Source organism: Lampris incognitus, chromosome 10, assembly GCF_029633865.1.
Source record: "Lampris incognitus isolate fLamInc1 chromosome 10, fLamInc1.hap2, whole genome shotgun sequence".
In the NCBI taxonomy this organism is placed as follows: Eukaryota; Metazoa; Chordata; class Actinopteri; order Lampriformes; family Lampridae; genus Lampris; species Lampris incognitus.
This window is the reverse complement of record NC_079220.1, coordinates 45,395,918-45,422,693: the sequence shown is the minus strand read 5'-3', so window position 1 is coordinate 45,422,693 and position 26,776 is coordinate 45,395,918. Positions and strand designations below refer to the sequence as shown.

At 43.5% G+C, this 26,776-nt stretch overlaps 1 protein-coding gene across 2 annotated transcripts in view; it reads left to right on the top strand.

The window, feature by feature from the left end:
- Window positions 1-26,776, top strand: part of aldh3b1 (aldehyde dehydrogenase 3 family, member B1) — a 40,677-nt gene that overhangs the window by 7,688 nt on the left and 6,213 nt on the right. The window contains exons 2-6 of one of the 2 annotated variants that reach the window (XM_056287465.1): window positions 16,982-17,151; window positions 17,740-17,850; window positions 17,999-18,119; window positions 19,194-19,279; window positions 23,620-23,701. In XM_056287465.1, the coding sequence (XP_056143440.1) occupies window positions 16,990-17,151; window positions 17,740-17,850; window positions 17,999-18,119; window positions 19,194-19,279; window positions 23,620-23,701 (562 nt within the window). In that variant the 5' untranslated portion in view covers window positions 16,982-16,989. Of the gene's footprint in view, window positions 1-16,981; window positions 17,152-17,739; window positions 17,851-17,998; window positions 18,120-19,193; window positions 19,280-23,619; window positions 23,702-26,776 lie in introns of those variants that run through there. The other variant, XM_056287467.1, reaches the window with a different exon arrangement.

Below are 26,776 nucleotides of genomic sequence, written 5' to 3'. Positions count from 1 at the left end.
ATATCGAACCATGCCCTACCTCTATGGAGATCAACTTTTCTAGAAGCCATGCTCCCTCAAGGCCGTGGCGCTTTAATTCCCCAATGCTGTCCGATAATACTTTTAAGGAGTTTCTTACCTCTCAAATTGGAGTCTTTTTTGAAATTAATAAAACCCCCGATGTCTCCCGGTCCACCGTGTGGGACCATTTAAAGCCTGCCTATTGGGTCAGATAATCTCTTATATTTCACATGCCAAAAAGACAGAAGCAGTCAAACTGTCTGAGATCTCTGATGACATTTTACAATTAGACAATCAGTATGCAATAGCTCCAACCTCTGGTCTGTATAATGGATGCCTTCACCTCCAGGCTGATTTTGATATGTTATCAGCCAGTAAGGCTGAATTACTTCTGCTCAAATCTAGACAACATATTTTTGAGTCAGGGGACAAAGGGAGTAAATTTCTTGTATACCAAGCTCGTTGAGCTGCTGCTTCTAGGCGAATCACTAAAATAAAATCATCCACTGGTGTTGTTCTTTCAGACACAAGAGACATAAACGATACTTTTCTAAACTTCTATTTTGAGCTTTACTCTTCTGAATGTCCCACAGATATTTGGGATCACAACAATCCTCTTGACAATATACATATATGTATGTATGTTACCCTGTACTAGCTAAAACGCTCTCTGGCAGCCTTGGCGGCAGAGTTGTAAAAACCAGGTCCAGAAAGTAAATGTCCAAACTGTGTATTTGCTCCAACCATGTTACTAAACCAGCTGATTTCATCAGCTAGTTTCCCTTACCTAGTTGAGTGGTGTTGACTAGAATCCGCTGGTGTAGTGCATGAGTGGAGCAAATACATGGTTTGGACTTTTACTTTCTGGACCTGGTTTTTACACCTCTGCTTGGCGGACCACTTTCACTTGTTGAGATCCAAGAAGCCATGAAATCCATGCAAAATGGAAAGTCCCCCAGCCTGATGGATATACAGTGGAATTTTATAAAACATTTCCCACCTTATCTGCCCTGAATTACAAATAATGTATAACAAATAATTTTTGAGCTTCAATTTCCTTGTTGCTTAAGAAGGACCCACTTCTTTGTAGCAGCAGGAGACTGATCTCATTTCTGAATGTGGACCAAAAGATTTTAGCCAACATCCTTTTTAACCGTTGCTGAAAAGTGGTCCCAGGCCTGATATCGGTTGACCAAACAGGCTTTATCCAAGGAAGGCATTCTTTCTTCCACACAAGGCAATTGCTTGACATAATTCATACATCAAGCTCTGAATCCCCCGTATTTGACCTTTCGTTGGATGCAGAAAAGGCCTTCAATAGGGTAGAGTGGACTTATCTTTTCTTTGTTCTGGGAAAAGTGGGGTTTAGTAAAGATTTTATTTTGTTGGTTAAACTCTTATATTCAGTCCCTGTAGCTTCAGTTATCATCGATGGCTTACACTCACCTTTCTTTCCTCTCAAGCGTGGCATGAAAAAAGGTTGCCCTCTGTCCCCACTGCTATTTGTGATTGCCATTGAACTCTTAGCTATTTGGCTTCGTAGTGAAGCAGGGTTTAAGGGTATTACGAGAGGTGGGATCATGCACAAAATGTCCTTGTACACGGATGACTTACTCTTGTATATATCTAATCAAATCTCTTCCATTCCTATTATGTCTATACTGGAGAAGTTTGACGCATTTTCAGGGTATAAACTGAATTTTCAGAAAAGCCAACTTTTTCCTATAAACCCAATTGCCACAAGAATGCATCATTCACTCTTTCCTTTTAAATGGAGGGATAGTGTGTTTAAATTGGCATTTTCATCACTAAATCATTCCCTCATATTTTCAAGGAAAATTTCCCACCTTTATTAAAACTTTGTAGAGAAGATTTTAGCCATTAGTCCACTCTGCCCCTATCGCAGGTTGGCCGTATTAACCTTGTCAAAATGATTGTCCTACCCAAATTCTTATACCTCTTTCAACATATCCCAGTATTTATATCCTATAATCTATATCTTTCTTTCTATGGGGAAACAAACCACAGCGCATTAAGAAAGCCTATCTCCAACGGCCTAAGTCGAAAGGTGGGATGGCCCTTCCAAATTTTCTTAATTACTATTGGGCATGTAATATTCAGAAGCTTCTCTACTGGCCCAACCTAGAGAACACTCCTCTTTGGGCACAAATGGAGATGTCCTTTTCCCAGCAGTCTCTTTATTCTTTAATATGTTCAGGCTTACTGCTTGTCTCTGTTGTCAGCTCTATGCCACTGTTACGCACACTATCAAGATTTGGATGCAATTCAGGAAGCACTTTGGAGCAGCCTCTCATTCTCCAATATGTCATAACCACTTGTTTAAACCATCGTGTATTGATCTCACCTTCTAAATCTGGTTTGACAAAGGAATCAAAACTGTCGAAGGTCTGTACAGCAAAGGGACGTTCTCATCATTTTCAGACCTGTCTGAAAGATTCAATTTGCCTAGATCTCATTTATTTTGCTATTTCGAGGTTAGATATTTGTTACAAAAGCAATTTCCAGAATTTCCAAACCATCCTACTCATTCTGAAATTGATTCCATTCTCTCTTTGAACCCCAATGTCTACTACTACTACTACTACTTTCGGCTGCTCCCATTAGGGGTCGCCACAACGAATCATCCTTTTCCATTTCTTCCTGTCTTCTGCATCTTCCTCTGTCACACCAGCCACCTGCATGTCTTCCCTCACCATATCCATAAACCTCCTCTTTGGCCTTCCTCCTTTCCTTTTCCCTGGCAGCTCCATAGTCAGCATTCTTCTCCCAATATACCCAGCATCTCTCCTCCACACATGTCCAAGCCATCTCAACCTTGCCTCTCTTGCTTTGTCTCCAAACTGTCCAACTTGAGAAGTCCCTCTAATATAATCATTCCTAATCCTGTCCTTCATCACTCCCAATGAAAATCTTAGCGTCTTCAACTCTGCCAGCTCCGCCTCCTGTCTATCCGACAGTGCAACCGTCTCCAAACCATATAACATAGCTGGTCTCACAACCATCTTGTAAACCTTCCCTTTAACTCTTGCTGGTACCCTTCTGTCGCAAATCACTCCTGACACTCTTCTCCACCCACTCCACCCTGCCTGCACTCTCTTCTTCACCTCTCTTCTGTATTCCCCATTACTTTGGACAGTTGACCTCAAGTATTTAAACTCGTATGCCTTCGTCACCTCTGCTCCCTGCATCCTCACCATTCCGCTGTCCTCCCTCTAATTCACGCATAGGTATTCTGTCTTGCTCCTACTGACTTTCACTCCTTCTCTCCATTGCATACCTCCACCTCTCCAGGCTCTCCTCAACCCGCACTCTACTCTTGCTACAGATAACAATGTCATACACAAATATCATCATCCACGGAGACTCCTGCCTGATCTCGTCCGTCAACCTGTCCATCACCATTGCAAACAAGAAAGGGCTCAGAGCCGATCCTTGATGTAATCCCACCTTGAACCCATCTGACATTCCAACCACACACCTCACCATTGTTACACTTCCCTCATACATATCCTGCACCACTCCTACATACTTCTCTGCAACTCCCGGCTTCCTCATACAATATCACACCTCCTCTCTCGGCACCCTGTCGTATGCTTTCTCTAAATCTACAGACACAATGTAACTCCTTCTGGCCTTCTCTATACTTCTCAATCAACATTCTCAAAGCAAATATCGCATCTGTGGTGCTTTTTCGTGGCATGAAACCATACTGCTGCTCACTAATCATCACCTCTCCTCTTAACCTAGCTTCTATTACTCTTTCCCATATCTTCATGCTGTGGCTGATCAACTTTATACCTCTGTCGTTGCTACAGTTCTGTACATCGCCCTTGTTCTTAAAAATCGGTACCAGTATGCTTCTTCTCCACTCCTCAGGTATCCTCTCACTTTTCAAGATTGTGTTAAATGATATAGTTAAAAACCCCACTGCCACCTCTCTCCTAAACTTCTCCATGCCTCCACACGTACTATGTCATCAGGACCAACTGCCTTTCCACTCTTCATCCTCTTCATAGCTTCCCCTTACTTCCTCTTTGCTAATCCACTGCACTTCCTGATTCACTATCCTCACATCATTCAACCTTCTCTCTCTCTCATTTTCTTCATTCATCAGCCCCTCAAAGTACTGCTTCCACCTTCTCTGCACACTCTCCTCACTTGTCAGCACATTTCCATCTCTATCTTTGATCACCCTAACTTGCTGCACATCCCTCCCAGCTCAGTCCCTCAGTTTAGCCAATCGGCACAAGTCCTTTTTTCCTTCCTTAGTGTCTAACCTGTCATACAACTTACCATACGCCTTTGCCACCTCTCTCTTTGCTTTACACTGCATCTCCTTTGTATGCCTGTCTACTTTCTTCATCTCTGTGACTATCCCACTTCTTCTTTGCCAACCTCTTCCTCTTTATAATTTGCTGTACTTCCTCATTCCACCACCAAGTCTCCTTGTCTTCCTTCCTCTGTCCTGATGACACACCAAGTACCTTCCTAGCTGGCTTCCTCACTATTTTTGCATTCCCTACCCAGACATACAGCAACTCTTCACTACCACCCAGTGCCTATCTTAACTCCTCCCTGAACTCCACACAACAGTCTTCCTTCTTCAACATCCACCATTTGATCTTCGGCTCTGCCTTCACTCGCTTCCTCTTCTTGGTCTCCAAAGTCATCCTCCAGACCACCATCTGATGCTGCCTAGCTACGTTCTCCCCTGTCACAACCTTGCAGTCTCCAATCCCTTTTAGATCACACCTTCTACGTAAGATATAGTCAACTGATGTGCACTTTCCTCCACTCTTGTACATCACCCTGTGTTCCTCCCTCTTCTTCAAATATGTATTCACCATAGCAATTTCCCTCCTTTTCACAAAATGCACCACCATCTGTCCTTCCACATTTCTCTCCTTGACACCATACCTACCCATCACCTCTGTTCCCTTCACCAACATGTCCATTGAAGTCTGCTCCAATCACCACTCTCTCCTCCTTGGTTACACTCTCCATCATGTCATCCAACTCACTCCAGAATTCTTCTTTCTCTTCCATCTCACACACAACTTGTGGGGCTTATGTGCTGATAACATTCAGCAATATACCTTTGAATTCCAGCTTCATACTCATCACTCTGTCTGACACTCTCTTCACCTCCAGCACACTCATGACATACTCTTCCTTCAGAACTACCCCTACCCCATGTCTCCTTCCATTCGCACCCTGGTAGAAGAGTTTGAACCCATTTCCGATACTCCTGGGCTTATTCCCCTTCCACCTGGCCTCTTGCACACACAGTATGCCTACCTTTCTTCTTTCCATCATATCAGCTAGCTCTCTCCCTCTACCAGTCATAGTGCCAACATTCAGAGTTCCAACTCTCACCTCCGCACTCCTACTCTTCCTCCTCTCTCGCTGCCTCTGGACATGCCTTCCCCCTCTCCTTCGCCCAACAGTAGCATGGTTTCCACTGGCACCCTGCCGGTTAACAGTACCAGTGGTGGTCGTTGGTAACCCAGGCCTCGACCGATCCGGTATGTAAATCTTATTTATGATCCGCATATTTGATTTGGCAAAGATTTTATGCTGGATGCAAGTGTCCCCATTTATCCAGGCTTGGGACTGGCACTAAGAATGCACTGGCTTGTGCATCCTCAGTGGCTGGGTTTCTTTGAACCCCAATGTAAAGAGCCTAATTTCAGTTATATATACTGAAATAGATTCCATTAAGTCCGAGACTCTTAAAGATCTTAAAGTTGCTTTGGAGCAGGATTTGGGTGTGAAGCTGATGGATGGGACGTGGGACACTGTGCTGGGGTTAGTTCACACCGCCTCAATATGTGCTAGACATAGTCTTACACAATGTAAGATCTTACATCGCATTCATTATACTAATGCTAGACTAGCAAGGATATAACCTGGTATAAGTGATGCATGTAACCGTTGTGGTCCTTGTATAACCAAAGTGAGGGCTGTGTCCGCATTCTCGGCACAAAGTCAAACACGTTTTCTGTGGATGTTGGACTCCGCCAAAGTTGTCCCTTGTCTCTGATTCTATTTGTGATATTCATGGACAGGATCTCAAGGCGCGGCCAAGGTGAGGAGTGTGTCCGTTTTGGGAACCTCAGAATTACATCTCTGCTCTTTGCAGATGATGTGGTTTTGTTGGCTTTCTCAGAAAGCGACCTTCAGCGTGCACTGGGGTGGTTTGCAGCTGAGTGTGAAATGGCTGGGATGAGAGTGAGCACCTCCAAGTCTGAGGCCATGGTTCTCTACCGGTAAATGGTGGATTGCTCCCTCCAGGTTGGGGATGAGTTGTTGCCTCAAGCAAAGGAGTTCAAGTATCTCGGGATCTTGTTCACGAGTGAGGGTAGGATGGAGCGGGAGATTGACAGGCAGATTGGTGCAGCATCAGCAGTAATGCGGACGTTGTACTGGACTGTTGTGGTGAATAAGGAGCTGAGCCAGAAGGCAAAGCTCTCAATTTACCAGTCAATCTTCGTTCCAACCCTCACCTATGGTCATGAGCTTTGGGTAGTGACCGAAAGGGTGAGATCACGGATACAAGCGGCTGAAATTAGTTTCCTCTGTAGGGTGTCTGGGCTCAGCCTTAGGGTGAGGAGCTCGGACATCCGGAGGGAGCTTGGAATAGAGCCGCTGCTCCTTTGCGTCAAAAGGAGCCAGTTGAGGTGGTTCGGGCATCTGATTAGGATGCCTCCTGAGCGCCTTTCTTTGGAGGTTTACTGGGCACGGCCAGCTGGGAGGAGACCCCAGCGTAGACCCAGAACTCGCTGGAGGGCCTGGGAATGCCTTGTGATCCCCCAGGAGGAGCTGGGGGGGGGCGTTACAGGGGAGAGGGACGTCTGGAGTGCCCTACTTAGCTTGCTGCTGCCGCAACCCGACCCCGGAGAAGCGGCTGATGATGAATGAATGAGTGTAACCATTGTGAACAATCACCTGCAGACCTGCTTCACATGTTTTGGACCTGCCCTCGCTTATTTGAGTTCTGGACAGACATTTTTAAATACTTTGGGGATATCTCTGGTGTGGACGTTCCGCCTGATCCTCTGTTTGGCATTCCCCCTAGGACTAACACTCCCCTGTATCTTAATAGAATTATGTCTTTCACCTCTCTTCTAGCTAGATGTCTAAAACTGTTGAAATGGAAACGTGTATCACCACCTACCCACAGTAGATGGGTAGGTATAACACATCAAATATGTGTTATACTACATCAAATTAGAGAAGATTAGATTTTCCCTGAAAGGTTCGATGAGAAACTTTGAAAAAACATGGTCACCTTTTCTGGCCTATATCAAGACCTTAACAGTTGCTCCAGAGCAGCGGTCGGGAACCTATGGCTCGCGAGCCATATATGGCTCTTCCGGTGACGGCATATGGCCCCCAGACAATTTTGAGTTGAAAATTATTTTTTTTTTCAAAAAAATCAGTTTGGAACTGATTTTAAAATACTTGTGATATTTCTTAATAATACTGTGTCATTTTAAAGTAAACAGAAATTAGTTTTGAAGATAAATTTCACGGGTCACGGGTCACCCGTGGGTCGGGTCGGGAACCAATGGCTCGCGAGCATGTCCGGGTCATTGTAAAGGTGAAGAAATCAATTTTATCAGATAGCCAACTAGTTTATCCGCTTCAACCCTTGTAACGGAAAAGATGGCGAAAAGAAAAAAAGACGATGATTACCGTGCATTCCAGGCTGCGTGGACAGAGGAATTTGCATTTGTGGAGAGAGCAGGATCTGCGGTATGTCTAATATGCAATGATAAAATTGCATCGATGAAACGGTCAAATATAAAGCGGCACTTCGATACGCACCATGCTTCATTTGCATCGAAATATCCAGCGGGGGACAGCAGGAAAAGGGCATGCGAGGAGCTACAGCGGAGAGTGCAGACGAGTCAGCAGCAACTACGTGTGTGGACCAAGCAAGGTGACGGGAATTCCGCTAGCTTTGCGGGGGCTTTGGCAATAGTAAGGAATGGAAAGTCATTCACAGATGGCGAGTATGCCAAAACATTCATGCTTGATGTGGCCAATGAACTGTTTGATGACTTCCCAAATAAAGACAAGATAATCAAACGAATAAAAGACATGCCCCTGTCAGCAAGAACTGTGCACGATCGTAGCATCATGATGGCAAATCAAGTCGAGGAAACACAAATTGAGGACATAAACGCCGGGACATACTTTTCTCTCGCGTTAGATGAGTCAACAGACGTTAGCCATCTATCTCAGTGCAGTATCATTGCCAGGTATGCTGCAGGTGACACACTGCGTGAGGAAAGCTTGGCTGTTTTGCCAATGAAAGGGACAACAAGAGGAGAGGATTTATTCATGTCTTTCATGGAGTTTGCTAAAGAAAAAAAACTACCGATGGATAAACTTATTTCTGTCTGTACTGATGGTGCACCCTGTATGTTGGGGAAGAACAAAGGATTTGTAGCGCTTCTCCGTGAACATGAAAAGAGAGCCATCCTAAGTTTTCATTGCATCCTGCACCAGGAGGCGCTTTGCGCTCAGACGTGTGGCCAGGAGCTTGGCGAGGTGATGTCTCTGGTCATTCGAGTGGTCAACTTTATTGTTGCCCGAGCTTTAAATGATCGCCAGTTTAAAGCTCTGTTAGAAGAAGTTGGGAATCATTATCCCGGTCTGCTTTTACACAGCAACGTGCGTTGGTTGTCAAGGGGGAAGGTGCTCAGCCGTTTTGCAGCTTGCCTGAGTGAAATCCGGACTTTTCTTGAAATGAAAGGCGTCAAGCATCCTGAGCTAGACAACACTGACTGGCTCCTGCAGTTTCACTATCTCGTGGACATAACTGGCCATCTGAACCAGCTCAATGTGAAAATGCAAGGTATTGGAAATACAATCTCATCCCTTCAACAAGCAGTGTTTGCATTTGAAAGCAAGCTGGAAGTCTTTCTCAGGGACATTGAAACAGGTCGTCTTCTGCACTTTGAAAGACTGCAACAATTTAGAGATGCATGCTTAGCAAGTGACTCCACTCAACATCTGGATCTCCAGCAGCTAGCTGGCTTTACGTTCAATCTTCTGCAGTCATTCAAAGCACGTTTTGGAGAATTTTGTGCGCGCACTGGTCTTTTCAAGTTCATCACTCATCCACATGAGTGTGCAGTGGACAAAATCGACCTGACATGCATCCCCGGGGTCTCTATCGGAGACTTTGAGCTGGAAGTTGCTGACCTGAAGGCATCAGACATGTGGATGAGTAAGTTCAAGTCACTTAATGGAGAGTTGGAAAGTCTTGCGCGACAGCTAGCAGAGCTGGCGAGGGAACACAAGTGGACAGAAATTAAAAATCTTCAACCTGAAGACCAGCTGATTCTTAAAACTTGGAACGAGCTTCCTGTGACATACCACACAATGCAGCGTGTGAGTATTGCCGTATTGACCATGTTTGGCTCTACATATGCATGTGAACAGTCTTTCTCGCATATGAGGAACATTAAGACCAACCTACGCTCACGTTTAACTGATGGAAGCCTCAACGCCTGCATGAAGCTCAACCTCACCACGTATGAACCAGACTACAAGGCCATCAGCAAAACCATGCAGCACCAGAAGTCGCATTAAAAGTAAGACATATTTAATTTATTATACGTTAAAAATACTATATGGCTCTCAATGAAATATATTTAGAAATATTTGGCTTTTATGGCTCTCCCAGTCAAAAAGGTTCCCGACCCCTGCTCCAGAGGATGGGGATACAGTGGCTTGCAAAAGTATTCATACTCCTTGAACTTTTCCACATTTTTTCACGTTACGACCACAAACATAAATATATTTTATTGGAATTTTATGTGAAAGACCAACACAAAGTGGCACACAATTGTGAAGTACAAAGAAAATTATACATGATTTTAACATTTTTTTACAAATAAAAAACTGAAAAGTGCGGTGTGCAAAAGTATCCAGCCCCCTTTTCTCTGAGTGCAACCAATTGCCTTCAGATGTTGCCTGATGATTGCTGAATGATCGAATGTTCACCTAATGACTAAATGGCGTCAACCTGTGTGTAATCTAATCTCAGTACAAATGCAGCTGTTCTGTGACGGCCTCAGAGGTTTGTTAAGAGAATATTGGGGAACAGCCAGCATCATGAAGTCCAAGGAACACACCAGACAGGTCAGGGATAAAGTTGTGGAGAAGTTTAAAGCAGGGTTAGGCTATAAAAAGATTTCCCAAGCTTTGAACATCTCACGGAGCACTGTTCAATCCATCATCCGAAAATGGAAAGAGTATGGCACAATTGCAAACCTACCAAGACACGGCCGTCCACCTAAACTTACAGGCCGAACAAGGAGAGCACTGATCAGAGAGGCAGCCAAGAGGCCCATGGTGACTGTGGACGAACTGCAGAGATCCACAGCTCAGGTGGGGGAATCTGTCCACAGGACAACTATTGGTTGTGCACTGCACAGATCTGACCTTTATGGAAGAGTGGCAAGAAGAAAGCCATTGTTAAAAGAAAACCATAAGAAGCCCCGTTTGCAGTTTGCCAGAAGCCACATGGGGGACACAGCAAACATGTGGAAGAAGGTGCTCTGGTCAGATGAGACCAAAATTGAACTTTTTGGCCTAAATGCAAAACGCTATGTGTGGCGGAAAACTTAACACTGCGCATCACTCTGAACACACCATCCCCACTGTCAAACATGGTGGTGGCAGCATCATGCTCTGGGGGTGCTTCTCTTCAGCAGGGACAGGGAAGATGGTCAGAGTTGATGGGAAGATGGATGGAGCCAAATACAGGGCAATCTTGGAAGAAAACCTGTTGGAGTCTGCAAAAGACTTGAGACTGGGGTGGAGGTTCACCTTCCAGCAGGACAACGACCCTAAACATAAAGCCAGGGCTACAATGGAATGGTTTAAAATAAAACATATTCATGGTTAGAATGGCCCAGTCAAAGTCCAGACCTAAATCCAATTGAGAATCTGTGGCAACATCTGGAAACTGCCGTTCACAAACGCTCTCCATCTAATCTGACTGAGCTTGAGCTGTTTTGCAAAGAAGAATGGGCAAAAATTTCAGTCTCTAGATGTGCAAAGCTGGTAGAGACATACCCCAAAAGACTTGCGGCTGTAATTGCAGCAAAAGGCAGTTCCACAAAGTATTGACTCAGGGGGGCTGAATACTTTTGCACACCACACTTTTCAGTTTTTTATTTGTAAAAAGTTTTTTAAATCATGTATAATTTTCTTTGTACTTCACAATTGTGTGCCACTTTGTGTTGGTCTTTCACATAAAATTTCAATAAAATGTACACTACCGTTCAAAAGTTTGGGATCACCCAAACAATTTCGTGTTTTCCATGAAAAGTCACACTTATTCACCACCATATGTTGTGAAATGAATAGAAAATAGAGTCAAGACATTGACAAGGTTAGAAATAATGATTTTTATTTGAAATAAGATTTTTTTTACATCAAACTTTGCTTTCGTTAAAGAATCCTCCATTTGCAGCAATTACAGCATTGCAGACCTTTGGCATTCTAGCTGTTAATTTGTTGAGGTAATCTGGAGAAATTGCACCCCACGCTTCCAGAAGCAGCTCCCACAAGTTGGATTGGTTGGATGGGCACTTCTTTGAGCAGATTGAGTTTCTGGAGCATCACATTTGTGGGGTCAATTAAACGCTCAAAATGGCCAGAAAAAGCGAACTTTCATCTGAAACTCGACAGTCTATTCTTGTTCTTAGAAATGAAGGCTATTCCATGCGAGAAATTGCTAAGAAATTGAAGATTTCCTACACCGGTGTGTACTACTCCCTTCAGAGGACAGCACAAACAGGCTCTAACAGGTACTATTTAATGAAGATGCCAGTTGGGGACCTGTGAGGCGTCTGTTTCTCAAACTAGAGACTCTAATGTACTTATCTTCTTGCTCAGTTGTGCAACGCGGCCTCCCACTTCTTTTTCTACTCTGGTTAGAGCCTGTTTGTGCTGTCCTCTGAAGGGAGTAGTACACACCGGTGTAGGAAATCTTCAATTTCTTAGCAATTTCTCGCATGGAATAGCCTTCATTTCTAAGAACAAGAATAGACTGTCGAGTTTCAGATGAAAGTTCTCTTTTTCTGGCCATTTTGAGCGTTTAATTGACCCCACAAATGTGATGCTCCAGAAACTCAATCTGCTCAAAGAAGTGCCCATCCAACCAATCCAACTTGTGGGAGCTGCTTCTGGAAGCGTGGGGTGCAATTTCTCCAGATTACCTCAACAAATTAACAGCTAGAATGCCAAAGGTCTGCAATGCTGTAATTGCTGCAAATGGAGGATTCTTTGACGAAAGCAAAGTTTGATGTAAAAAAAATCTTATTTCAAATACAAATCATTATTTCTAACCTTGTCAATGTCTTGACTCTATTTTCTATTCATTTCACAACATATGGTGGTGAATAAGTGTGACTTTTCATGGAAAACACAAAATTGTTTGGGTGATCCCAAACTTTTGAACGGTAGTGTATTTATGTTTGTGGTCGAAACGTGACAAAATGTGGAAAAGTTCAAGGGGTATGAATACTTTTGCAAGCCACTGTAGCTAAAGCCACAGAAGGTTAGGTAGAGTATTCTGCATACATGCACAAACTGTTGTTTTTTTTTCCTTTTTCTTTAGGGGTCCATGCATGTACTGCAGGAACCCTATTGTTACTGTAATGGCATGACTTTGTATGAAATTCTGTCTTTGTTATGATTGTCACCAGTCCTTTTTTTTTTTTTCCTGTTCATCTCTGCTGTGGGGATGGAAGAGCGGGAGGGAGGGAAAAAGGGAGGGGATGCATATGTCTGATTGTTTTAAAAAAATTGCAAAACCCAATAAACGGATTAAAAAAATAGTAGAATAATTAAGGATTACAACTGAGTAGAAATTCTTCTGTTTTTCTTCCTTTTGTAATTCTGATATTCTAGGTTAACTTTAGGACTGTATACGATATGTAATAATAAGCCTTGGGCTTCAGCCTATTCCTTTTTCGGTCATTGATTGATTGAGTTTTGTTGTGTGAAATTGACTGATGTAAATATGTACGATGATTTTTTTTCTGTCTGTCGTATATGCACACAAATGGATGACCGAAACAAATCATTCATTCATTTTTCCTACGTAAAAGCCCTCATGATACTCATTGACTCCCTTGGAAGCCCGGCATCCAGGTGGGACCCAAAATGACATTTTAAACACATTGTCCAGTAAATGTTGATCTTTGCTCTAGAGGTGTAACAATCAATCGATTTGGATTGATATGTCGATTCAGCGATCCAATGTCATTTGTGCAAAGTGAAAACATCGTTCCATATCGTCATCTCTAAGATACATCTAGGATGTGAACATTTAAAGCTCAATATCTAGATATAGAGCCTTGGAAAGCCAAGGTGTCCTAAGAAGCATAGATGTGCATGGTTTCTGTTCATAGTTGAAAGGTCATCGAGGGCTCTTTAAGCAAACTGATATAAAGCATTTGCACTTAAACATGAGGAATGTAGCACTTCATAATGAATAACAGGAGGTGTATTTTTTTGGGGGGGGATTTTCCCCCCTTTTTCTCCCCAGTTGTATCCGGCCAATTACCCCACTCTTTCGAGTCATCCTGGTCACTGCGCCAACCCCTCTGCCGATCCGTGGGGGGACTTAACGCGTGGGAAGATTACGCTGTTCCCCCTCCCTCCCGAACAGGCGCCCCAACCGACCAGAGGAGGCGCTAGTACAGCAACCAGGACACATACCCACATCTGGCTTCCCACCTGCAGACACAGCCAAATGTGTCTGCAGGGATGCCCGACCAAGCCAGAGGTAACGCGGGGATTCGAACCAGTGATCCCCGTGTTGGTAGGCAACGGAATAGACCACCACGCCACCCAGACACCCCCCTATTTTTCTTTTTATTGAAAAGAGTTTTTTTTTCTTCATTTAAATGTCTGGTAATAAAATTGAGTAATGAAATTGTCAAGTCATATTTTAGTTGACTTTTTTTAGTTGATGCAAATGTAACTGATCGTTAAATGTACATGTGATATCGGCTCATATTAATTACAGGCCCGTGAATCGAATTGAATCGAAATCTTATCGTGGTAGACTTTGTGACATCAGCAAAAATTGTATCATCGTTTTTTGTTTTTTTTTTGTGAGATATGTCTGCTGCAATTACTAAAATCTGCTGTAAACTGGAGTCAGATTGCTCGTATGCATAAGCACGCTTGGCCAATAAAGTTGATTCTGGTTCTCTTCCCCCTCCCCCCTTTTCTCCCCAATTGTATCCGGCCAATTACCCCATTCTTCTGAGCAGTCCCAATCTCTGCTCCGCCCCCTCTGCCACATGCCTCCTCCGATACATGTGGAATCGCCAGCCTCTTCTTTTCACCTGACAGTGAGGAGTTTTGCCAGGGGGAAGTAGCATGTGGGAGGATCACGCTATTTCCCCCATTTCCCCCTCCCCCCGAATAGGCGCCCCAACCAACCAGAGGAGGCGCTAGTGCAGCAACCAGGACACACCCGCGTCCAGCTTCCCACCCGCAGACATGGCCAATTGTGTCTGTAGGGACACCCAACCAAGCCGGAGGTAACACGGGGATTCGAACCATGATCCCTGTGTTGGTAGGCAATGGAATAGACCACCAAGCCACCCAGACACCCAAGTTGATTCTGATTCTTGATGAAACTTGTGATTTACACCCCTACTTTGTTCCAGTTTACTTGAATCTGCCATAGGATCCCATTGAAGCTCAGCTTCAATAGACTTCTATGGGCTGTGCTTCCAAAGACAAATTCATATAGACTGTACTGTCTACTGAAATGGATCACATCAGTGTGATGGATTAATAATTCAAATTTTATTCTCTAAAATATTAAATTACACCATGAGGGAGAAGACGCATTGTTAAACATTTCGTTGGCACATTTTTTTTCTTCAAATTTTAGAGGAAGCCGTGCTTCCTGAGTAATCTTAAATCAGTCACCCTTGATCATCCAAAGGAGTTGAATCAAGTGCAACTGGACTTGGTATATATCCGTGAAGACGTTTCGCCTCTCATCCAAGAGGCTTCCTCAGTTCATGGTGAAGCTAGCTTCGTCTAGTCAGAAAGGCACAAACTGAGGAAGCCTCTTGGATGAGAGGTGAAACGTCTTCACGGATATATACCAAATCCAGTTGCACTTGATTGAACTCCTTTGGATAACCATGACCTGGATGAATGAGAACATTCACAGACAAGTCACCCTTGATCAAAAGTGCACGGCATATAACAATTTACAGATTTTTTTTTCCAAAGTGGTCTGCCTACATCTTTACATTCACAAATCCAAAACGACTCTGGCTTCACCCGAGACCCTGATCTTGTCTGATAAAGGCCAGTGTGACAAGCTGTCTTATCAGATTTCTTGGTATGCTAGACGTGTGTGTGTGTTGTCCATTACAGCCTAATTTCTTATCTATGCAGCTATTCTGTCTTCCTTCTGTGTCAGGAGGTAACATAGGTTCCTCTCCCTCAGCTGTGTGTGTACCTGATATTATCCTTCTGGCGGCTGACTGGTTTCTGGTAGCAGATGCACTACAGTCTGAGGGTTTGTCCTTGTGGAAAGATATGTGACATTGGCTGAACTATCTTAATAACTTCTCATACGCCACAGCGTCGGTGCTCTCCTTGCATGCACATTGTTTGTGGCTGTCTGGCATCTTTGGCATCACCTGCCAGTTGGTGTGTGGAAGAGGAGGCTCATCAGCAGCTGTGCTCTTGACTTAAAATTGTACTGTAGGTGTTTTTGGTCAATTTTTGCCTTTTTTCGTCAAGGACTGTGTCGATTTTTCAACAAGACCCTTACTTTGGTGGTGGTGATGTGGACTTTTGATGGTACGTGTGAACTCCACTGTGTGGGCAAATGGCTCAAACGCCGTTTTGACTTGGGCCAAGGTGGACTGTTGTCTGAGTAAATCTCTAGTGTAACAAGGCTACTATCAGGTTTGTGTATTGACTGTTGAGGTTGGGCTATAAAATGGGGCTGGGCAATTTATTTATTTTTTTTGCTTTTAATTTAATGAATGAGGTCTGAAATATTTGAGGGAGTATTGTTGGAAAACTAGTCTTGGTGTGATATTACACTTTACCAAACGGGTCAATATGATGAATCTCAGCTGGATTCTTAAAGATGGTAAGCAGATATCATCCATCTATCCATTATCCAAACCGCTTATCCTGCTCAGGGTCGTGGGGATGCTGGAGCCTATCCCAGCAGTCATTGGGCAGCAGGCGGGGAGACACCCTGGACAGGCCGCCAGTCCATTACAGGGTCAAGAAGACACACACACACGCATTCACACCTAGGGACAAATTAGTACAGCTGATTCCTCTGACCTACATATCTTTGGACTGTGGGGGGGAAATCGGGGCACCCGGAGGAAACCCATATAGACACGGAGAGAACATAATTAGATATAATATATACTATTATTGTGTAACATAACCTGTGATAATATTTTCCCTGTCACCCAACACTACTGTGAAGCTTGTCTCATGCTATCCATAGTATATGATGTGGGCACACTTGTTCCTCTCCACAGGCCATCCTTTCAGTTTGGTCTGTGCACATCTTTTCTAGTATTTGCTCTGATTTCTCTGTTTAGGGTACACTGCAGGTCTTGATGCCGGATTCAGATATTTTTTTTGTTCTATCAGTTTGTGTACAAAACTATTGCGTCAATGAAAAGAATTGGGAGTACATAATATTCAGTGTTGAGTGGCCACATAACATCCAGTTTAAGGAAGTCCCTAACTTGAATTTCCTCAATTCCAAACATTTTTGCATTCATGTGCAATTTAGAAAAACTTTTCCCTTTCTCCTCAACTAGTCAGCCATGTAAATACTCTGTGATGTGCACTTTAGTATTTCTATTTGTCGGTCAACAAACAGTATGTGTGTGCATGTGTTTGTGCTTGTCAGGTGAGAAGATGGAGTCTCAGAGCGAGGCGGTGAACAGGTTGCAGGCAGCTTTCCGTTCTGGTCTCACAATTCCAGAAAAGTTTCGGCAAATGCAGCTCTCAAAACTCACGTCATTGATCAAAGACAACGAGCAGCTGATTCTGGATGCACTCCACAAAGACTCTGCGAAGGTAGGACAAACATATGTGTTTTAACATGTATAATACCACAGAACTGTAGCGTCCTGTCAGACTTCAGCTGATCTTATTTGACTGTAAATAACAACCCTTTCGGGATGTCCGGGTAGCATAGTGGTCTATTCCATTGCCTACCAACGTGGGGATCACTGGTTCGAATCCCAGTGTTACCTCCAGCTTGGTTGGGCATCCCTACAGACACAATTGGCTGTGTCTGCAGGTGGGAAGCCAGATGTGGGTATGTGTCCTGGTCGCTGCGCTAGCGCCTCCTCTGGTTGGTCGGGGCACCTGTTCGGGGGGAGAGGGGGAGCTGGGGGGAATAGCGTGATCCTCCCACGCGCTACGTCCCCCTGGTGAAACTCCTCACTGTCAGGTGAAAAGAAGCGGCTGGTGACTCCACATGTATTGGAGGAGACGTGATAGTCTGCAGCCCTCCCCTGGCTCAACAGAGGGGGTGGAGCAGCGACCGGGACGGCTTGGAAGAGTGGGGTGACTGGCCAGATACAATTGGGGAGAAAAAGGGGGGAGGGGGGAATAAAAAAAAAAACAACCCTTTTACATGCTTTGGTAACTCTTCATCAGCCCAAATTTGAGGCTGTCCTGTCTGAGATTGACCTGGTGATTAATGAGCTGCACTACGCAATACATAACCTCAGGAGTTGGATGCAGCCGGATTACGTGGGCAAAAATCTGGTAAGCATTAACTTTTCCAGTTACCCAAATAGTAGAAGAGTCTGATCAGCCTTAATGTGCATTAACTTCGAGATGCGATACCAAATATACGTCTGTGCCTCTATGCAGTTTATATTTTCAGCTGACAAGGTTTTTCATCCATTTCCAGGCTACAAAGCTGGATGACTGTTTTGTGCGCAGAGAACCATTAGGGGTTGTTTTAATCATCGGTGCGTGGAACTACCCCCTCCAACTGACACTCTTACCCATGATTGGAGCCATTGCTGCAGGTCCACATCCATCCTATTCTTATTCCTAAACAATATATAGAATTTGTATATCATTCATTTTGTAATCTACTACTACTACTACGCCACAGCGGATCATCCGTTTCCATCTCTTCCTGTCCTCTGCATCTTCCTATGTCATACCAGCCACCTGCATGTCCTCTCTCCCCACATCCATAAACCTCCTCTTTGGCCTTCCTCTTTTCCTCTTCTCTGGCAGCTCCATATTCAGCATCCTTCTCCCAATATACCCAGCATCTCTCCTCCACACATGTCCAAGCCATCTCAATCTTGCCTCTCTTGCTTTGTCTCCAAGCCGTCCAACCTGAGCTGTCCCTCTAATATAATCGTTCCTAATCCTGTCCCTCTTCGTCACTCCCAATGAAAATCTTAGCATCTTCAACTCTGCCACCTCCAGCTCCACCTCCTGTCTTTTCATCAGTGCCACTGTTTCCAAACCATATAACATAGCTGGTCTCACTACCATCTTGTATCATCATCTTGTACCATCATTCATTTTGTAATATATCCTGCAAAAAGTAAAGCGATTTAGAATGAGAGGCGTTTTTATAAATGGGCCTCCTGCAAGCCCTAAAACAATAAGTACAGTTGGGGGGATACGTTTTTATAATCTACTTTTGTAGATCTACCTTAATTTTATGAAACCTCATGTTTGTTATCTTCAGTTGTAATTGTTGTTCTCTGTTTAGCTCAGAAGCTATATTTAACTGGTCTTATTGTTATGACAACATCTGTTAAAATAATTTTTCATATTCTCATTTTTTCTGCAATTTCAGTTGGGCAGCTTGATTTTTTTTTTTTAATAATTTTTTTTGGTGTACTTATAACTTGAAATACAAGGCTGGTTTAAGCCAATATTGACAAATCCATCACATGTAGACAGATCATGTACAGCCTAAAAACACAAAGTATGAAAATTACCTGTCATGAAATCCAGCTGTTGCCATTGTTCCATTACAGTGTCATCATTAAATTGCATTTAAATTGATGTTGAGTTAATTAATGTTGAATCATTTCACCAATCTTATCACTGACTCTTGGAATAATGTCAACCAGGGAACTGTGTAGTCATCAAGCCGTCAGAAGTCAGCGGAGCCATGGAGAAACTGCTGGCAGAACTCATCCCCAAATATATATGCCAAGTAAGATGTGCAACTTTTCAGAGTTTTGGTAGGGTTTCAGTTTTTCAGGTCACGAGTCTCATGATTAAATCCCTACAAAAGGTTTTTCTGTTATGTTCAACTTGAATAACAACTGTTTATAAATGCATATGTGAAATCATGTGATCGGTTAAATCTATCTATATATATATATATATATATACATACACACACACACACACACACACACACACACACACACACACACCTCTCTCACCCTTTTTTGGGTGGTGTGTGTCTTTGTCAAGCTCGGTCCTCTACCAGAGGCCTGGAAGTTTGAGGGTTCTGTGCAGTATCTTAGCTGTCCCAGGACCGCACTCTTCTGGACAGAGACCTCAAATGTTCCTGGAATCTGCTGGAGCCACGCTCCCAGTATGGGGTCACAGCCGCTAGTGTTCCTATTACCACTGGGACCACTGTCAATAAAGCTACTAAGTAAGTAGCTTTATTGACAGCTGATGATTGCTTACAGCATGAAACAGGCTTGTACTGTCTCATAAAGAATTTACTTGACTCGCTGGATTATTTTGCTCCTTATTTGTTGAGCACTTTCCCTACCGTTGAGTGTTTATTTTAACAAAGTTATATATGTAAAAACGACAAATTACAGTTACATAAATTACAAATTACATATATATAAAACTTTGTTAAAAGAAACACTCAACAGTAGGAAAAGTGCTCAACAAATGAGCAAAATAATGCAGTGATTCAGGTAAATTCTTTAATGGACTGTACAAGGCTGTTTCATGCTGTAAGCAATCGTCAGCTGTCAGCTGACGATTGCTTATGATGATAGAGCTCGAGTGTCTGGAATAGAACCCAGTTTCCCCTTGGGGGTGAATACAGTATTCTGATATATAATATAGCCCTGTGATGGCCTGGTGGCCTGTCCAGGGTGTTTCCCCACCTGCCGCCCAATGACTGCTGGGATAGGCTCCAAGCATCCTCCTGACCCTGAGAGCTGAGAGCAAGATAAGCTGTTTGGAAAATGGATATATATAATTAATTAATGTAATTATATTAGTAATTATCAATAATTATATTGGGAATTAATATAATTAATTAATATAATTTGTTTGTGTGTGTATGTATATATATATAGATAGATAGATAGATAGATAGATAGATAGATAGATAGATAGATAGATAGATAGATATGTGTGTGTGTGTGTATATCTATATATATATATATTCATTCATTCATTCATCATCAGCCACTTCTCCGGGGTCGGGTCGCGGTGGCAGCAAGCTAAGTAGGGCACTCCAGATGTCCCTCTTCCCAGCAATGCCCTCCAGCTCTTCCTGGGGAATCCCAAGGCATTCCCAGGCCAGATTGGACATGTAGTCCCTCCAGCGAATTCTGGGTCTAACCTGGGGTCTTCTCCCATTTGGCCGTGCCCGGTAAACCTCCAAAGGAAAGTGCCCAGGAGGCATCCTAATCACATGCCAGAACCACCTCAACTGGCTCCTTTCGACTGTCTCCGATTCTGTTTTTGATATTCATGGACAGGATCTCAAGGCGCAGCCAAGGTGAGGAGTGTGTCCATTTTGGGAACCTCACAATTGCATCTCTGTTCTTCGCAGATGATGTGCTTTTGTTGGCTTCATCAGAACGCGACTTCCTGCGCGCACTGGGGCGATTTGCAGCTGAGTGTGAAATGGCTGGGATGAGAGTCAGCACCTCCAAGTCTGAGGTCATGAGTTCTCTACTGGGAAATGGTGGATTGCTCCCTCCGGGTTGGGGATGAGTTGTTGCCTCAAGCGAAGGAGTTCAAGTATCTCGGGATCTTGTTCACGAGTGAGGGTAGTATGGAGCGGGAGATTGACAGGCGGATTGGTGGAGCATCAGCGGTAGTGCAGTCAATCTTCATTCCAACCCTCACCTATGGTCATGAGCTTTGAGGAGTGACTGAAAGGGTGAGATCGCAGATACAAGCGGCTGAAATGAGTTTCCCCCATCGACTGTCTGGGCTCAGCCTTAGAGAAAGGGTGAGGAGCTCAGAGTAGAGCCACTGCTCCTTCGCGTCGAAAGGAGCCAGTTGAGGTGGTTCGGGCATCTGATTAGAATGCCTCCTGGGCACCTTTTTGTGGAGGATATTATATATATACACTCACTGGCCACTTTATTAGGTACACCTTGCTAGTACCGGGTTGGACCCCCTTTTGCCTTCAGAACTGCCTTAATCCTTCGTGGCATAGATTCAACAAGGTACTGGAAACATTCCTCAGAGAGTTTGGTCCATATTGACATGATAGCATCACGCAGTTGCTGCAGATTTGCCGGTTGCACATCCATGATGCGAATCTCCCGGTCCACCACATCCCAAAGGTGCTCTATTGGATTGACATCTGGTGACTGTGGAGGCCATTTGAGTACAGTGAACTCATTGTCATGTTCAAGAAACCAGTCTTGAGATGATTCGAGCTTTATGACATGGTGCGTTATCCTGCTGGAAGTAGCCATCAGAAGAAGGGAATACTGTGGTCATAAAGGGATGGACATGGTCAGCAACAATACTCAGGTAGGCTGTGGCGTTGACACAATGCTCAATTGGTACTAAGGGGCCCAAAGTGTGCCAAGAAAATATCCCCCACACCAGCCTGAACCGTTGATACAAGGCAGGATGGATCCATGCTTTCATGTTGTTGACGCCAAATTCTGACTCTACCATCCGAATGTCGCAGCAGAAATCGAGACTCATCAGACCAGGCAACGTTTTTCCAATCTTCTATTGTCCAATTTTGGTGAGCCTGTGTGAATTGTAGCCTCAGTTTCCTGTTCTTAGCTGACAGGAGTGGCACCCGGTGTGGTCTTCTGCTGCTGTAGCCCATCTGCCTCAAGGTTCGACGTGTTGTGCGTTCAGAGATGCTCTTCTGCATACCTCGGTTGTAATGAGTGGTTATTTGAGTTACTGTTGCCTTTCTATCAGCTTGAACCAGTCTGGCCATTCTCCTCTGACCTCTGGCATCAACAAGGCATTTTCGCCCACAGAACTGCCGCTCACTGGATATTTTCTCTTTTTCGGACCATTCTCTGTAAACCCTAGAGATGGTTGTGCGTGGAAATCCCAGTAGATCAGCAGTTTCTGAAATACTCAGACCAGCCCGTCTGGCACCAACAACCATGCCACGTTCAAAGTCACTTAAATCACCTTTCTCCCCCATTCTGATGCTCAGTTTGATCGTCTTGACCATGTCTACATGCCTAAATGCACTGAGTTGCTGCCATGTGATTGGCTGATTAGAAATTTGCGTTAACGAGCAGTTGGACAGGCGTGCCTAATAAAGTGGCCGGTGAGTGTATATATATATATATATATATATATATATATATATATGTATGTGTGTGTGTGTGTGTGTGTGTTCCGCTCCTTATTTGTTGAGTACTTTTATCAACACCATTGACTGTTTTCTCTCTCCCTCTCTCTCTCTCTCTCTCTCTATATATATATATATATATACTATATATATATAGATATATAATCCAGTGAGTCAAGTAAATTCTTGATGAGACAGTACAAGCCTGTTTCATGCCATAAACAATCCATCCATTGTCCAAACTGCTCTCAGGGTCGTGGGGATGCTGTACCCTATCCCAGCAGTCATTGGGCAGCAGGCGGGGAGACACCCTGGACAGGCTGCCAGGCCATCACAGGGCTGTGGTTAAAATCTCCAAGGATAAATTTGGGGGCATCCGAACAGGCCATAAGCAATCATCAGCTGTCAGTTAATTTTTATTCATTTTGCTCCTTATTTGTTGAGCACTTTCCCTACCGTTGAGTGTTTCTTTTAACAAAGTTTTATATATATATATATATATATATATATATATATATATATATATATATATATATATATATATATGAATAATGGAGAACTTGGACCTAAACCTGTAGTGTCATGAAATGAATGCTGAAATGACTGTTTTAAATAAAGGAATGTTTGAATTTAATACCCAAATGAATTATATGGTAGATACTGAAAAACTACAGAAAGTCTCACAAACATATTTTTTTAACATATTGTAACGTGCACGGATAAGTAGACACGTTAGCCCTTGGCTAACAGGTCGGACCCTTTAGTCGACTGGTTAACGTTGTTGCCCATGGTGCGGGAAATCTGGGTTCGTGTCCCGGATGCGGCGATTCTCGAGCTGCTCCCCGAATTTGCTACAATATTTTCCATTTTTGTTCAATCACGGCATCCGTATATAAACACCATATATACGTGATGTCATTCTTAATGTGAGAGCTTGACATGACTTACTTCATACTCTGTGCTTGTTTTCTGAATATGACAAACTATGAATGCTGGTGTTGCAGGACTGCTGTGCTGTCATCTGTGGTGGAGCAGAGGAGACTGAGACACTTCTGAAGAATCGATTTGACCACATCTTCTACACAGGTACAGACACCCGGGATGAAAACCTAACTCGAGTTCTTTGTTAGCCAATGAAGTTTGCATGCAAATACAAGGAATATTAGGGATGCTCAACATAAATATACCAGAAAAATAAAGAGAAAATGTGGTAGAATAGTGTACATGATAAAATAGTGTTCCCTTTTATGGGGATGTTTTGACTTGTTTCTTTGAACAATCAGTTGGATTCTTGGTTTTATGCTAGATATTGCAATACAAAGACAATCTTCAACCATTATAATATGAAATCTATATTTATATATGATAAATGTCAGTGAGGAAAGTTTTTTTGTTTTGTTTACTTTTTACGCAAGTATCGATCCAAAAGGAATAGGTGTATCCGCTGTTGCACTGGACAGCTTTGGGTATTCCAGAGCAGCTTACAACCAGAGTCCCTCCAGTCCTGATGTTAAGGTGTAGTCAGAGGATACAGTTAGGTCCATAAGTATTTGGACAGTGACACAATATTTGTAATTTTGCCCCTGTACACCACCACAGTGGATTTGAAATGAAGTAACCAATATGTGATTGAAGTGTGGACTTTCAGCTTTAATTTAAGGAGTTGGACAAAAATATTGCATTAACCGTTCAGGAATTACAGCCAGTTTTATACATGGTCACCCCATTTTCAGAGAATCAAAAGTAATTGGACACTTGATGAACAGGTGGTTTCATGGGCAAGTAAGACCTTTTCCATCATTATTCCATGACAAATTAAGCAGATAAAAGGTCTGGAGTTCATTCCAAGTATTTACATTTGCGTTTGGTAGCTGTTCATCAGAACTCTCAACATGAAGTCCATAGAGGTGTTTATACAAGTGACGGAGGCCATCATTAGGCTGAAAAAGCAAAGGAAATCTATCAGATGGATAGTAAACACTTAAGGAGTGGCCAAATCAACATTTCAGTACATTCTTAAAAGGAAAGAATGCACTGGCAAGCTCAGCAACACCAAAAGGCTTGGAAGACACATCTACAGTGGATGATGGCAGAATTCTTCCCCTAGTGAAGACAAACACATTCACAACATCTAGTGAAGTCAAAAACACTCTTGAGAGGTAGGGGTATCATTGTCCAAGTCTACAATCAAGAGACGCCTGCATGAAAATAAATACAGAGGGTTTACGACAAGGTGAAAACCACTGGTGTCACTTAAGAACAGGAAGGCCAGATTAGACTGTGTTTAAAAACATCTAAAAACCTACCCAGTTCTGGAACAAGGTTCTTTGGACAGATGAAGCAATGATTAACTTGTACCAGAAGGATGGGAAGAGGAAAAGTGTGGGGAACAAAAGGAACAGCTCATGTTTCTCAGCATACCATATCATCTGTCAAACATGGTGGAGGTAGTGTTATGAAATGGGCATGTATGGTTGCCAATGGAACTTTGTTATTGGTGTTTATCGATGATGTGACTACTGACAGAAGTAGCAGGATGGATTGTAATGTTTATAAGGATATACCATTTGCTCAGATTTAGCCAAATGTCACAAAACTGAGAGGACGGCGCTTCACACTGCAGATGGATAATGACATAAAACAAGCCGAGAAAGCAACCCAAGAGTCTCTCAAGGCAGAAAAGTGGAATATTCATCAGTGACCAAGTCAGTCGCCTGACCTCAACCCAACTGAGCATGCTTTTCACTTGCTGAAGATCAAACTAATGGCCAAAAGACCCACAAACAACGAGCAACTGAAGGCAGCTGCCATTAAGACTTGGCAGAGCATTTCAAAGGAGGAAACTCAGAATATGAAGCTGTCAATGGGTTCCAGACTTCAGGCAGTCATTGACTGCAAAGGATTTTCCTGCAAACATTAAATATAATTGTTATAATCATAGTTATGTTTGTTTGTCCAATTACTTTTGAGCCTCTGAAAATGGGGTGAGCCTGTATATCCATGGCTGTAATTCCTGAACAGTTAATGCCATATTTTTATCCAACCCCTTAAATTAAAGCTGAAAGTCTACTCTTCAATCACATCTCAAATACTTCATGTCAAATCCACTGTGGTGGTGTACAGGGGCAAAATTGCAAATATTGTGTAACTGTCCAAATACTTACAGACCTAACTGTAGGTACAGTGGGGTGTCCTCAAGCTTCCGCGTCCTGTCAGACCACCCTCGGTGTTTCTTCTTCGGGCGCAGCTCCAGGCAGGGGCCGTGGTCCTTGGGTGGCCCACCGGACACAGCAGACCAGGCTGCCCAAGCTGACCCAGTGCCAGCTCTCCCAGCCGGACATCCCCGACACACCTCCCCGTATTCCACACGATGACATCAAAAACACCACAGTCAACGGCAGGTGGGGCTGCCGCCAGACCGCCCTCGGTGTTATCAGAACTGCCAGTCTGCATGGGCGAGCAGTTAGCTTAGCCTGCCCTGCTTCCGCGTCCTGTCACACCGCCCTTGGTATTACCTTCTCGGGTGCCGCTCCAGGCAAGGCCGTGTTCCCTGGGCCCACAGGACACAGCAGACCAAGCTCTCCCAGCCGATCCAGCGGCAGCTCCCCCAGCCATCAAACGAAGACAAAACTTAGACGTGGACAAAGACACTCCATAGACATTACTGGGTGAGGCTGCCGCAAATATGGATTTGCGCCACCCTCTTCCCACACTGGTACTGGGTGAGGCCGCTGCAAATGTGAATTTGTGCCACCATCGCTCCCGGTTTGGGAAGATTTTCCCACTGTTATTGCAATGCCTTCAGAAGTGCAATACCTTTTTGATTAAGATGCCATGTATGCCACTTCAAATTAAGTTTGTGAATACACAGTATGGATTATATTTGATAAGTCATGTATTCACAATATCAGAACTTAAAGGACCATGCCAGTGTTTTTGAATGTTTTAGCCCATTTACCACAAATCGCATATCTCTCAAAGCATACCACAGTGTTAGATTCTTTTAAATGCATATTTCCTGCCTTCCAGGCAGCCATTGATTTCCATTCATTTCAGTACAATATGAAAATAAACTCAGACTTGAAAACTAGCTTCAGTTCGGTATTCCGTCACAGTGAACACTTTTCAATCCTCTTTTTTTTTCAGTTGGGAATAATACAA